The sequence below is a fragment of the Erinaceus europaeus genome, chromosome 15, assembly GCF_950295315.1.
Source record: "Erinaceus europaeus chromosome 15, mEriEur2.1, whole genome shotgun sequence".
Classification (NCBI taxonomy): Eukaryota; Metazoa; Chordata; class Mammalia; order Eulipotyphla; family Erinaceidae; genus Erinaceus; species Erinaceus europaeus.
In genome coordinates this window covers 46,332,989-46,348,357 of record NC_080176.1, presented here as the reverse complement: position 1 = coordinate 46,348,357, position 15,369 = coordinate 46,332,989, and the positions used below count along the sequence as shown (strand labels likewise).

At 41.2% G+C, this 15,369-nt stretch overlaps 1 protein-coding gene across 1 annotated transcript in view; it reads right to left on the bottom strand.

Annotated features, from left to right (window-relative positions):
- MEP1B (meprin A subunit beta) overlaps window positions 1–15,369 on the bottom strand; it is a 71,469-nt gene that overhangs the window by 49,992 nt on the left and 6,108 nt on the right. The window contains exon 3 of the mRNA XM_007520962.2: window positions 3,755–3,876. Coding sequence (XP_007521024.1) covers window positions 3,755–3,876 — 122 coding nt within the window. The remainder of the gene's footprint in view (window positions 1–3,754; window positions 3,877–15,369) is intronic.

Below are 15,369 nucleotides of genomic sequence, written 5' to 3'. Positions count from 1 at the left end.
TGCCAGGGATTGAACTGGAGACCTCATACTTAAGAGTCCAAAGAATTATCACTGCGCCACCTTTGGACCACAACTGTGGCTTCTTGAGTTTCCAATGCTGTTGTCCCATAAGGGCTGGAAGAGAACATTATTGACATAAGGGACACTGACCTGGCCTGGTGATTCAGGATAAGATTTCTCCTCCCCCATCAAGATATATAAATAGGAAAATGGAACACGATCACATCACCTATTGCTGACACAGCAACAAAAGAACACTAAATGCAGAAATTAAGAAATGCACAGACAGCAATGACAGAAAACACAAATGACCAGACAGGTACAGACCTAGAAAGAAATGACAGAGATAGAGTTCAGAAAGCTTATTATGAATACATTTCAATAAATCTAAAGTTAAGATTCAAGAACTCAGTGATCATTTTACCAAAGAAGTGCAAAGTACAGGGGAAAAAAAAAACAAAAAATCTCCAAACGGAACTGCAGAGCCTAAAGGACACTTTTAGTACAGTTCAGGTTAAGATAAGAAGCCTTGGAAGTCGATTTAACTAGGTGGAGGAGAGAATATCAACACTACAAGACAACCACCACACTCTGTGAATTTAAAACTCTTGGACAGGAAAGGTCTAGGAAAAATGAAACACTTCTCTGAGAAATAGTAGACTCCATCAGAAAAAGGAACATCAGAGTTATCGGGATCCATGAGGAATAAGAGAGGCAGAGAAGAGTAAAGAACATATTTAAAGAAAATTTAGCAGAAAATTTTCCAGGCCTTAGCAATATTCAAAATATAGAAACTCAAGAATGCAAATGCACACCTACATTTTTTAATTCAAAATGACACACATCAAGACACATCACTGTAAAACTATCCGTAACCAAGGACAAGGAAAACTTTTGCAGGCTTCCAGGGAAAGAAAGTCACACAAAAAGGTAGAACCATCAGGCTTTCATCAGATTTCTCATCACAGACTCTAGAGGCAAGGAGGGAGTGGGATGGCATATTCAAAGTATTAAAAAATAAAAACCATTGGGGCCAGGTGGTGGCACACCTGGCTGAGTGCACACATTACAGTGTGCAAGGACTCAGGTTCAAGCCCCTAGTCCCCACCTGCAGGGGGAAAGCTGTCACGAGTGGTAAAGCAGAGCTGCAGGTGTCTCTCTGTGTCTCTTCCTCTCTCCCTCCCCCTCCCCTCTCAATTTCTCTCTGTTTCTATCCAATAATAAATAAATAAAATATCAAAAAAACAAATAATTGCCAGCCACATATTCTGTATCCTGCTACATTATCCTTCAAATATGAGAGAGAAACAAAGATCCTTGCAAACATTCAGAAACTGAAGGAATTTGCCACTACCAACCCTGCCTTGCAAGACTTCTGAGAGGAGTTCCACATAAAAAGAAGAAAAGGAATTCCAACCTTTAATATGACAATCAGTATTAGAATAGAACCAGGAACACAACAACAAAAAACAAAACCAGACATAGGAAAGGGGAGAGCAAAATAGAGTGACACCGACCAATATTGGTGAACCAAGGCCAATTGGAAAAGGCTCTTATAGATATATCTATAAAAGAAACAAAAGTAACCCAACAAAAAAATTGGGGCAAAGAACTAAACAGACAGTTTTCTAAAGAAGAGATACACATGAAGGAATGCTCCACTTTACTTATGGTTAGAGAAATGCAAATTAAAACAACACTGAGATCCCATCTCACACTTGAGAGAATGGCTGACATCAACAAACCAGAAAAGGACAGGTGTTGGAGAGGTTGTGGAGAAAAGGGAGCTCTGCTTCACTGCTGGTGGGAATGTAAATTGGCACAGCCTCTTTAAAAGACTGTATGGTGAGTTCTTAAACAAGTAAAAATGGCATTACCTTATGACCTAGCAGCACCACTCTTAGGCATTTATCTAGTGATTGCTTAAGCACTAATTAGAAGGGCATATGCACCCCTATGTTCACAGCTGCATTAGCCACAGTGGCCCAAGAGTGGAAGCAGCCTAAATGCCCATCATCAGATGACTGGCTAAAGAAGTTATAGGATATACATTCCATAGAATATTAGTTTGAGGGGAGTCAGGTGGTAGCGCAGAGGGTTAAGCGCGTGTGGTGTAAAGCGCAAGGACTGATTAGGATCCCAGTTCAAGCCCCCAGCTCCCCACTTGCAGAGGAGTCGCTTCACAGGTGGTGAAGCAGGTGTCTCTCTGTCTCTCTTTCTCTCTATCTCCCCTTCTTTCTCAATTTCTCTCTGTCTCTAGCCAATAACAAAAAAAATATTAGTCTGCAATCAAAAAAGATGATATTGTGTCCTTTGGAACAAAATGGATGGAACTGGAGGTAATTATGTTTAGCAAAATAAGGAAAGAGATGAAAGACAACTACTAGATGGTTGCACTCATGTGGAATCTAGAGATCTAATTTACATGAACTTGACAAAAAAAAAAAAAAGGGGAGAGTCAGGCTGTAGCGCAGCGGGTTAAGCGCAGGTGGCACAAAGCACAAGGACTGGCATAAGGATCCCGGTTCGAACCCCGGCTCCCCACCTGCAGGGGAGTCGCTTCACAAACGGTGAAGCAGGTCTGCAGGTGTCTATCTTTCTCTCCTCCTCTCTGTCTTCCCCTCTTCTCTCCATTTCTCTCTGTCCTATCCAACAGCGACAACAACAATAATAACTACAACAATAAAACAACAAGGGCAACAAAAGGGAATAAATAAAATAAAATAAATATTAAAAAAGAAAGAAAGAAAGAAAGAAAGAAAGAAAGAAAGAAAGAAAGAAAGAAAGAAAGAAAGAAAATCCAAGCAAAATCGAAGCAAGCAAACTGTAATGCTTGTGAGAACTGTGGTGGTTATCTTTGGGAGATGGGAATATTAAGATACAGAACTTTGGTGATGGGTGTGGTATGAACTATACATTTTAATCTTTTTTTTCCATTTGTTTTTATTTAAAAAAGGAGACATTAACAAAACCATAGAATAATATAGAATGGTTTTATTCTATACATTGTAATCTTACAATCTTATTTAAAAAACCTGTTAATAACAAATTATTTTTAAAAAAATGGGCAGGGAAGAGAGCATAATTGTTATACAGAATTCTCACACCAGAGGCTCCAAAGTCCCAAGTTCACTCCCCTGCATCAAAAAGAGACAGAGCTCAGCAGTGCTCTGGGGAAAAAAAAAGAAAAAAAGAAAGTTATATACCAAGTGGAAGTGGCAAGCTCAAGCAATGAAATACTTGCTCATATTCTATCTCTGGATGTAAGAAATCAATCTAAAGGGAATGTGGACTTTTGGGTTCAGGAATGGAGAAGCCTGCAGGGTATCTGATTTTCAGGTTTTCATTCAGGGCTTGGCCGTGGAGTAGCCAGCTGAGCACACGTTACAGTACGCTAGGACTTGGATTCAAGACCATGTTCACCACTGGCAGGGGGGGAAGCTTCACAAGTGGTGAAGCAAAGTTTCAGATCTCTATCTATTTCTCCCCCTTTCCTTCTCCTTCTCCCTCTCCCTCTTCTGTCTCCCTTCCCTCTTCTTTCTATCACTATCCAAATGATTAAAAAAATTTTTTAAATTAAAGAAGATTTTCATAGTTAACAAAGTGCCTGATGGGTGGAAGGGGAAAAAGCATATCATTCTGAACTTCAAATTATGCCCTTGGATGGGAAGAGAGTCATAGTCAGTGTATCACGAGGACTAGATTATCACATCACCACAGCAGTGTGAAGGAGCAGCTGAGTCCTCACACATACCTCACAGACTTCTGCTTTGACAGGTGCTGCTTTGGGTTCTGAGTCCTTGAGTTGTTGGTTTTGCTGAGTATGATGAAAGGACGAATTGTGCATGGAATAGGTGAAAAGTAACTCGTTGTAAGCTAGAGTAAAAATAAAAAGGAAAGGACAAACTTGGCTTTAAGTTTCATAGTATATGTTTTTGGCCAGTGTTTCCTTGGAGTTAGCTATTCAGATGAGAGGTGTGGAAGGTTGCCCGTGGGCCTAAACTATGAAAGAACAGCACCTCAGATATATAGCAGATTAAGTCACCATGATCTCTGACAAAGCAGACAGAAAACACAGGCTACTATTCCAGGTTCTTCTGAGAGATAATAATCATGAATGTAAACTGTGGGGGCTGGGTGGTGGTACACCTGGTTGAGCTACATGTTACTGTGTTACTTTGCACAAGAACCCAGGTTCAAGCCCCCAGCCCCCACCTGCAGGGGAGAATCTTCATGAGTGGTGAAGCAGTGCTGCAGGTGTCTCTCTCTCTCCCCCTCTCTCTCTCTTTTAATTTATTAGATAAATTAAATTATCTAATAATTAAATGGTAAATTAGATTTACCGTTATTAGATAAAGACAGACAGGAATTGAGAGGGAAGGTGGTTATAGAAAGGGATAAAGACAGAGAAACACCTGCAGCACTGCTTCACTACTTGCAAAGCTTTCCCCCTACAGTCAATGGCCAGGGGCTTGAGCCTGGGTCCTTGTGCATTGTAGCGTGTACACTCAACCAGGTGTGCCACCACCCAGCCCCAGATGTCTCTCTATCTCTCTTTCTCTCTATTTCCCCTTCCATTGTCAATGTCTGTCTTTCCTATCAAATGAAAAGGATAATAATAAATAAATATTTTTAAAAGAATAAAAACAGTACCTCACAATTTGCTCCTAAAATCACTTGTGTTTAGTAAAATGACTTGATTTGCTTAAATTATCCTAGAAACTTCTGGATCATTAATGACGTGTTGCACTAGTAGAGGTATTTCCAGGAATATACAAGGGAGAAATTGGAAAGGAAGATGACTACATTCATATGTTCACAGATGTTATCATTATTAAATGTATGGTTAAATGTTTGGAAGGATGGATGATGTATTAAGAGATGGATGGGGGATAGATGGATGGAAAGATGGATGGGTAGGTGGTTTGGTATGAAATGTGAACTTTAAAGATTAAATAAATGTTAGGAGAAATAAAAAGTGTCTGGAGCTGAAGAGAGGGCTCACTGGTAGGGCATGTGCCTTACCATGTATAGCGCAGGTTCAAGCCCAAACAGCTCCAAGGAAGCACCCGCTCCGTAGTGTCTTTCCTCCTCCTGCACCACACCCTCAATGAGAAAGCAGCATCAAGGGGTGAAACTGTGCTTCCGAGGTTCTGAGTAAATTGGGGGAAGAAAGGAAAAGTTCCTAACATACGGTACCAAGGAGAGCTGTCTGGGGCCATTTGCCCAGACAATAAAGAACATTATTTCAGAGTCATTATTCCAGCTTTAAATTGGAGTTTAGAAATCATTGTTAGCAAAGAGAAAATAATCACCGTGAACATCTTAATTACTTAAGGGCACCATATGTCTACATACATACAGCCACACCAGGAACACAGAGGAAGAGAGTTTTAAGGGCTGAAAAACCCCAGAGACTCGGCTTCAGAATCTCTCAGTCACTCAGTGTGTAATTCTTTGACATAATAATTCATGCTGGTAAGGCTACTCTCACTGTTCAGTGGTCTTAACTTCAAGTCCACAGCCATGGATAGAAGTCAGAACTTCTGTGAAATAGTTAGGAGAAGCAATTACATCTTAGCTTCATTAAATTCTAATTAGAATGCAAGCTCCCATCTATTATGGAAATAGGTAGCCAGCCTTAGAGGTAGGATCAGTACCTGAGATTGTTTCCAGGAGTAATAAAAAACATTTTCAGGTCAGATCATAGTCAAGCATTCATATCTAAAAATACTATTTATATGAAATGTTGCTGTAACTCATGGATTATCTAACCCACAACTAGAGCCTATCACTTTACATATTAATAAGTATATGTGTTACTATATCACATATTTATTCTCACTAAAGATATTTCAATATAATTGGCTTCTTTGTAATCCTGTGTGTTTTATTTTGTTCATTTAAAACAGTCTTCTGGAGGGGCCGGACAGTAGCACAGTGGGGACAGTAGCACAGTGGGTTAAGCACACACAGCGCAAATTGCAAAACGTTAAGGATCCCGATTGGAGCCCCTGGTTCCCCACCTGTAGGGGGGTCGCTTCACAAGCGTTGAAGCAAGTCTGCAGGTGTCTATCTTTCTCTCCCCTTCTCTGTCTTCCCATCCTCTCTAGATTTCTCTCTGTCCTATCCAACAGCGATGACAGCAATAATATAACAACAATGATAAACAACAAGGGAACAAAAGGGAAAAAGTAGCCTCCAGGGGCAGTGGATTCATAATACAGGCACTTCTTCTAGCATTTGCCCTTCTTCCATAGCCAGTCAACAGGTCAGGTTGAAAGCTGTCAGGAGCTGCTTGTTGCTGGCTTTGAAAGTGACTGGGATCCATGTGGATTCAGTCGGCTAGGAAGGATCGTCAGTTTCCCCAATGAATGGGTACTCACGGGATGCACCACGAGAAGGTCGATCCAATGCATCCCATACAGGCACTGAGATACAGCAATAACTCTAGAGGCACAAAAATAAATAGATAGATAGATAGATAGATAGATAGATAGATAGATAGATAGATAGATAGATAAAGCAAAACAGTCTTCTGGAATGTTAGCAGATAGCATAATGGTTATGCAAAGAGACTCTAATGCCTCAAGCTTCGAAATCACAGGTTCAATCCCCCACACCACCATAAATCAAAGCTGACCATTGCTCTTGTAAAAAAGAAGAAAGAAAGATAAAGGAGAAAAAGAAAGAAAGAAAGAAAGAAAAAGAAACAATATTCTGGTGGTGAAGGATCAAGCTGGACTTCACTGAAGTGAACTTACTGTCACAGATGCACATTGATTTTCAGTGTTGTACAGCCGAAACTTGTTTTCACGTTGTGACACAGACGCTTCGGTTTAAGTTTTTTAATTAAAAATAAAATGTGGGAGTCAGGCGGTAGCGCAGCAGGTTGAGCGCATATGGCGTGAAGCTCAAGGACGGGCGTAAAGATCCTGGTTCGAGCCCCCGGCTCCCCACCTGCATGGGAGTTGCTTCACAGGCAGTGAAGCAGATCTGCAGGTGTCTATCTTTCTCTCCCCGTCTCTGTCTTCCCCTCCTCTCTCCATTTCTCTCTGTCTTATCCAACAACGACGACATCAATAACAACAACAATAGTAACTACAGCAACAATAAAAAACAACAAGGGCAACAAAAGGGAAAATAAATAAATATAAAAAAATAAAATAAAATGTAAGGCAATGAAAAAAAAATTAAAACACGAATCTGAGAAGGGGCACATGAATGCCACCAAAATACCAAAGGAATCCATGTCCTCCCTCCTCCTCTCCCCACCCTCCAAAAAAAGTTAGGTGAAAGAAGTCTCTTCACTGGAGGAACATCACACTAAGTTCTCTTGAAAGAGATAGGCAGGAGCTTTTTGTTGTTGTTGTTTTTTGTTTTTCATGACAATTCCAGAAAGGAGCCCAAACCATCCAGTCACAGGACTGTTAAGAAGGCTGTTTTATCCATCAGGCACTATAGAAACAGGGCCTCGGGCCAATGAGCTTGAACAATGCTACTCAAAAAATTGCTTGAGACAGAACTGGGCAGTTTGAGAAGGATCTGCTCTTAGTGCGAACTAAGCTACAGATGTGAAATGAACAAATATCTAATTAGAAGTCGTACCAAATCTCAGATGTCGAACTCATTTGTCATGACATTTTAATTTTCATGAATATTTTAGCATGTGAAAAAGGTTTTTTGACTTTATTTTAATTTTTTAGTGACTTAATATTGACTTAAAAAATTCTAAGATAAGGGACCAGGTGGTGGTGCACCGGGTTAAGCTAACACATTACAGTGCACAAGGACCCAGGTTCAAGCCCCTGGTCCCCACCTGCAAGTGGAAAACTTTACAAGTGGTAAAGCAGCGCTGCAGGTGTCTCTCTGTCTCCCTCTCCCCTCTCAATTTCTCTCTGTCTCTACCCAATTATAATTTTAAAAATTGAAATAAACAATATACATCTCTTTAAAAGAACATTGTAAGATAACAGGGGTATAATTCCATACTGTTCCTACCACCAAGTTCCGTGTCCCCATTCCCTCCATGGGAAGCTACAGCTGTTCTCCTAAGGTTGCAGATATGAATGAACTACTGTTTCTACAACTATCTTTCAATATGTGTGTATATTTTCCTATTTTACCCCATGGTCTTGTCTACTTTTCCTTTCCAGTTCATAGCTACACCTATTACTTCTTCTAAATGTCCTTCCTTAAAAAGTTTACAGATCAGGGGGCCAGACCGTAGCGCAGTGGGTTACATGTACATGAAGCACTAAGCTCGAGGACCAGAGTAAGGATCCAAGTTTGAGCCCCCATCTCCCCACCTACAGGGGGGCCGCTTCACGGTCGGTAAAGCAGGTCTGACGGTGTCTATCTTTCTCTCCTCCTCTGTCTTCCCCTCCTCTCTCGATTTCTCTCTGCCCTATCCAACAGCAACAGCGATGGTAACATTAACAAGGGCAACAAAATGGAAAAATGGCCTCCAGGAGCACTGGATTCCTAGTGCAGGGACCAAGCCCCTGCAATAACCCTGGAGGCAAAAAAAAAAAAAAATTTACAGATCTAGTTTTCTCATTTGGGCAAAAATAGTAATTATTATTATTCAAGCAATTGTGAAGAAAATCAGGAAGAAAAATTAAAAATTACAGACAAACATTTTTAGAAGCAGGAAAATAAAAATATATCCAATAGATTGAGGAGACAACAGTGGTATTTATGTAATGTGGACCATCAGTATATTTTAATACTTTTTTTTTTCTTTTTTGCTACCAGGCTTATTGCTGGGGCTTGGTGCCTGCACAATGAATCCACTGCTCCTGGAGGCCATTTTTCCCCTTTTGTTACCCTTGTTGTTATTATTATTGTCGTCATTGCTGCTACTGTTGTTGTTGGATAGGACAGAGAGAAATTGAGAGAAGAGGGGAGATAGAGAGAGGGAGAGAAAGATAGACACCTACAGACATGCTTCAATGCCTGTGAAGGGGACCTCCCCCCCCCGCAGGTGGGAAGCCAGGGCTCAAACCAGGATCTTTACTCTGGTCCTTGCACTTTCCGCCACCTGCGTTTAACCTGCTGCACTATCACCCGACCCCCCAAAAAATTTTCAAATAGAGATGAATCTTGCTAAAAAAGCATTTTCAATACATAATTCTGACGAGAACTTGAAGATTTTTCCCAATATAATTTAATCAATTATCAATAGATGGAGTTATAACTACTTGGTTAAACATACATCAAACATTGAATATTTGTATGTAGCATGGTGAGAGCTCTGGGGAAGGACATACAGCTCAAGCTAGATCACAGCTAGCTCCCTAGAGGAGATGGTTTCTAAACTGAGAAAGGAAGGGGAGGCAGGCATCAACATGGAAGTATTCAGTAGTATGAGTGATGTAAATTTGGGAAAGTGGTACAAGAAAATCACAAAGGCTTTGCATGTGTGTTAAATAATGTGCCAGACTGGAAGGAGCAGGAGATCTAACTGAAGATATAAACAGCATGGAAGACTTTGAGTATAGGTACACAGTATTAGACTCCAGCCCATAGCTTCTAAGGTACCACTGAAGGGTTTGCCTCAGAAAGTGACAAAATGTTTACACACAGAGGAATCACTCCCGATGTGTGGAAAAGAAATTCTGGAGAAGTCAGAAGAGGTCAGTAAGTCCAGAAGAAAAAGATGTTTATGTGTTTTAAAAAAAAAAGGGGGTGGGGAGTGGTGGTTGGCTGGGTAGAGTGGTAGGAATGAGAAACTATGACCCTAAGGAGACAGAGGGAGGTGATTTAGGGTGGGGGTAGATAGCATAATGGCCATGTAAAGGCACTCCCATGCCTGAAGCTCCAAAGTCTCAGATTCAATCCCCCCCCCCCCCCACCATAACCCAGAGCTGAGCAGTGCTCTGGTAAAAAAAAGAAAAGAGGGGGCTGATTTAAAATTGGATTAGACCAATTTGCTCTGCTTAAGGAACTATTTTTGTAAGGACTGGTTACAATGCTAACAACTCAATTGGGAAAATAAGAGGACAAAGACTCCTGCCGCCCCCCCCAACACACACACACACACACACACACACACACACACACACACACACACACACAGTTCCTTGCTTGCCGAGGCCTTTCAGATAATGAAGCTAGTTAAGACTTGTTACAAGCTTTGCTTTAGGACAAATTCACAGAAGGCTACTCCTGTTCCAGGAAGCCACAATCCAAGAAGCAGGAAGGCCTGCTGACATGAGGTCTCCATCCTATTGTCCTGGAACTTGCCTCCTGGTTTTCCAGCTTCTCTCTTCCTTCTATCTTCACAGCCTCCTAGAAGTTAGAGAATGAGGAAGCTGGTTTTAGCATTGCTCCAGGCTCAGCTGAGCATTCAGATGGCAAGTAAGCCATCAAACAAAACCTAGTTTTTCTGGGCGTGGGACAGCTTCAGTGTGTGGGGAGAGGAGAAAGGAGTTTCCAAAAAATGTTGAAGGAGAAACAGGAACCAAACTCAATATATTTCAGGTATGTGATAGAAATATGTTTAAAGTTTACCAAAGACATCAAGAGTTTTAAAGAGGAGGAAAACTTTAACAGTGCCAAAGGCAGTCTAACAGACCAGTAAAAAAAAAAAAAAAAAAAAAAGATTCAGAAGTATCCTTTGAAAGGGGCAATCAGGAATTTTACAGGGCATATTCTCTGGGACACTCCCCTAGTACATTTTTTCTCTGGATGTTAGATTTCCAAAGCTCTGTGGCCTCCATGTTCTATTGCAGTCATGTGATGTCACAAATCTGTTTCCAGTTGGTCACCAATTTTGGTCATGGAATCTTATAGGACAGTACCTGTTCAAAAAAAAAAAATTTTTTTTTTTTGCTTCCAGGGTTATTGCTGGGATTCAGTGCCTGCACCACGAAGCCACTGCTCCTGGAGGCTATTTTTTTCCCCTTTTGTTGCCCTTGTTGTTTTTTCGTTGCTGTGCTTATTATTGTTGTTGTTATTGATGGATAAGACAGAGAGAAATGGAGAGAGGTGGGGTAGACAGAGAGGGGGAGAGAAAGACACCTGCAGACCTGCTTCACCACTTGTGAAGCTACCCCCCTGCAGTTGGGGAGCCTGGGGCTCCAACTGGGATCTTTACACCGGTCCTTGGGCTTCGGGCCACGTGCGCTTAACTCACTGCGCTACCACCCGACTCCCCCTGTTCAAAATCTTTACCCTGGGTCCCTCAGCTAGTGCTTAGGTATGGCCGATGCACAGCACATATTTGATGACTAATTAAATCACACAGGCATTTTAAAAATTTAGACAGCCCAGTTATTTCTCTCAACTGTTCTTAGTAGTCATTTTCTGTCATGATTTCCATGGAAATTTATCCAAAAATGTATTATTGTAATAATGCCAATTTGATCCTTTGGTTCTCCAAACTTCAGACCTGTTTGAGAGATCAGAAGTGAACAGTGAGCAGTATTTTATAGTGAGACAAGTCACAGCTGGTAGTAAGAGTTGATTTGCAGTCTAATTTGCATTTGTATATGTGATAACTACTAACTACACCTGACTGATTTTGTTTAATCATTGTCCTAAAAGGTGTCATTTGATAGCATTTCCAGTCCTAAAATTTCCACTTCACACTCAGCACTCACAAAATTCTCTTTGCCCTCAAATATATATATCTTAATGAGAGATTGCTTCCCTGCCTTCATATGAAATGGCATCTGTCTCTATAATCTTTGTTAAGAAATGCTAAGTACCTAGTTTACCTTCCTTTTCTCACACCATCCAGACTTTCACACTTAGAGATTCTCTTGACAAACGACCATCTTTCCTCCATCAATTCCTCCCTAAACTTTCGTAATCTAACTTCCTTTCCTAAATATTTCTGAGACATAACATATAATGTCCCCTTGTGAAGTGTAGAGTTTAATAACTTTTATCATAGTCACTGGGTTGTGTAAGCATCAGTTTTAGAGCATTTCGGCACCCCTAAAAGAAACCCTATATATTTGGGAACCTTTTAAAGTTCACCTAGTCTCCCAACTGTTGTCAATGGCAGCTTCCTTACTCTCTCTATGTATTTACCTATTTTGGAAATATCACATAAAATAGAATTATATAAAATGACTTTATACTGACATTTTTCAATTAGCATTATATATATGTATATATATTTGTTGTCCTTTGTTTGGTTTTCCTCCAGGGTTATGGCTGGGGCTCTAGCAATACGAATCCACTGCTCCTGGCAGCCTTTTTTTTTTTTTTAATTTCATTTTATTGGATAGAACAGAAAGATATTGAGAGATGAGGGGAAGATAGATAAAGGGAGAGAAGGATAGACACCTGCAGACCTGCTTCACTACTTGTGAGGTGAACCCCCCACACACTGCCGGTGGGGAGCCGGGGGCTCAAACTGGGATCTTTGAGCTGGTCCTCGTGCTTCATACTATGTGAGCTAAACCAGGTGCGCCACTGCCCGCCCCCACCTAATTAGCATATTTTCAGGCTCCATCCATCTGGAATTTGGTAGGCTGTATCAGGGCTTCATACCTTTTTACTGCCAAATAATGTTTCACTGTATGACTTTACCATGTCGTATCCATTCATTCACCAGTGGATGTGCATTTAGGTTGTTGTTAGCTGCTATGAATAATGTTAATACAAAATGTTTGTAAGAGGTAGTTTTCTTTTAAGGGGGGTGGGACATTGGTCTGACTTTTTCAGCTAACAGAGATAGAGGAAACAGGGAGGTGGGGGAGAGAGACCACAGCACTGAAACTTTCACTGCAGTGAGAGGCAGGCTCAAACCTGGATTATGTGCATTTTTAAACAGGCATACAATTTGTATGAATTTTATGTGGATTAATTTATTTCTCTTAGGTCTACACCTAGGAGTAAAATTGGTGGATTATATATGTGTGTAACCTTTCAATCAATTGCTAGATTAAACACATATACAAAACAAATATTCAGGAGGACGGGCGGTAGCACAGCAGCAGGTTAGGCGCACATGCTGCAAAGCACAAGGACCAGCATAAGGATCCAGGTTTGAGACCCCGGCTCCCCACAGGGAGGGGTGGGGGGGTTCACAGGCAGTGAAGCAGGTCTGCAGGTGTATCTGTCTCTCCCTTTATCTGTCTTCCCCTCCTTTCTCAATTTCTCTCTATTCTATCCAACAATGATAGCAACAACAATAATAATAACAACAACAACAAACAACAAAAGGGATTAAATAGCCTCCAGGAGCAGTGGATTCGTAGTGCAGGCACCAAGCCCCAGCAATCACCTTGGAGGCAAAAAAAAAAAAAAAAAGAAAGAAAGAAAAGTATTCAGATATATTTTCCACTACATAAGTGAAACTGAAAACTATTTGTCTTTGTTTCTTTATTATTACTAGGGCTTCACCACATCACGGTGACTTTTTCAGATGGAGACAGAAACAGAGACAGTGACACAGAAGGAGAAAGTTAAAGACAAGGGGCCATGTGGTGGTGCACCTGATTGAGTGCACCTGCTACAATTCTCAAGGCACCAGGTTCAAGTTCCCAGTCCCTATCTTCAGGGGAAAAGCTCTGCAAGTAGTGAAGCATGGCTGCAGGGGTCTCTCTGTCTCCCTTTCCTCTCATTTTCTGGCTGTCTCTCTCTAATAAATCAATAAAGATACTAATGAAAAAAAAGTTTTAAGATAACATGGGAATGGGGGCCAGATGGTAACACTCCTGGTTAAGCACATATGTTACAATGTGCAAGGACCTGGGTTCCAGCCCCTGGTCCCCACCTGCAGGGGGAAAGCTCTGTGAGTGGTGAAGCAGGGCTGCAGATGTCTATCTCCCTTTCTATCCCTGCTTTCCTCTCTGGCTGTCTTTATTCAATAAATAAATAAAGATAATAAAAAGAAAATATTCTTTAAAAGAAAAAAAAAGACAACATAAAATCAAAGCTTGCGCCAGTGTGGTAGGACAGGGCATGCATATCCTGTGGGGTGTGTGCGTGACAAGTTGGCACCTATCTTGCTGGCCCTGCCTTGTCTTTACAATAGATTTGTGCTACAACTGGCTGGACATGTTGAATCAGAGCACTGATTTCTTTATGTTCATGACCTCTTTGGTGCTCAGCTGCATACAGTAAGTCACTGCCCTGCTGGTCACCAAAAACACCTTTCAAAACCAAGACTGGGCACTTTGGGTGGGGTTTGGCATGGGAATAAAATCATGGCTGGACACTGAGATTCAGTCTCACACCTGAGAGAAAGACCTTTGCCACCCAAACAGGAAATGGTTAAGTGTTGGCCAGAATGTGGAGAACAAGGAGCTCTGTTACACCTCTTGGTGGACATGCAAATTGGTGCACCCATTATGGAAAACACCATAAAGATTCCTTAAACAAATATTAATGGCAGGGGCCAGGCGGTGGCACACCTGGTTAAGCACACACATTAAAGTGAGCAAGGACCTGGGTTCAAACCCCTGGCCCCCACCTGCAGGGGGAAAGCTTCACAAGTGGTAAAACAGAGCTGCGAGTGTCTCTCTGTCTCTTTCTCTATCTCCCCCTTCCATCTCAATTTTTTTGTCTCTGTCCAATAATAAATAAATAATATATTTATACAGGTCCATGAATACAGGTCCATGAAAAATGATGAATGAAATAGTGGGGGTTGTATTGCTAAATGGGAATCTGGGGAATGTTATGCATGTAAAAAAAAAAAAAAAAGAAGTAGAAACACAAAGCAGAAATTGACTGAGTTTGGAGTATGGCACCAAAGTAAGAAAGCAGAAGTATACTAGAGTTTGCAGTGAGTACCTCCCTAATACTTCCTCTCCACTATTCTAAGCTTTGGGTCCATGATTTCTCAACAATTTGTTTGGCTTTATATGTTGACTCTCTTTTCAGTCACCAGGTTCCAGGTGTCATCAGGATGCCGGCCAGACTTCCCTGGATTGAAGACACCACCAATGTGTCCTGGAGCTCAGCTTCCCCAGAGACCCATCCTACTAGGGAAAGAGAGAGGCAGACTGGGAGTATGGACCGACCAGTCAACGCCCATGTTCAGCGAGGAAGCAATTACAGAAGCCAGACCTTCTACCTTCTGCAACCCTCAATGACCCTGGGTCCATGCTCCCAGAGGGATAGAGAATGGGAAAGCTATCGGGGGAGGGGGTGGGATATGGAGATTGGGCGGTGGGAATTGTGTGGAGTTGTACCCCTCCTATCCTATGGTTTTGTTAATTAATCCTTTCTTAAATAAAAAATAAATAAATAAATAAAAATTTAAAAAAAAAAGAAAGTCCCACCCAGCACCAAATAAATAAGTAAATAAATAAATAAATAAATAATATAACTTAAAAAATCTTTATACAAAATAAGAATCGGGAGTCGGGCGGTAACATAGCGGTTAAAGTGCAGGAACCGGCT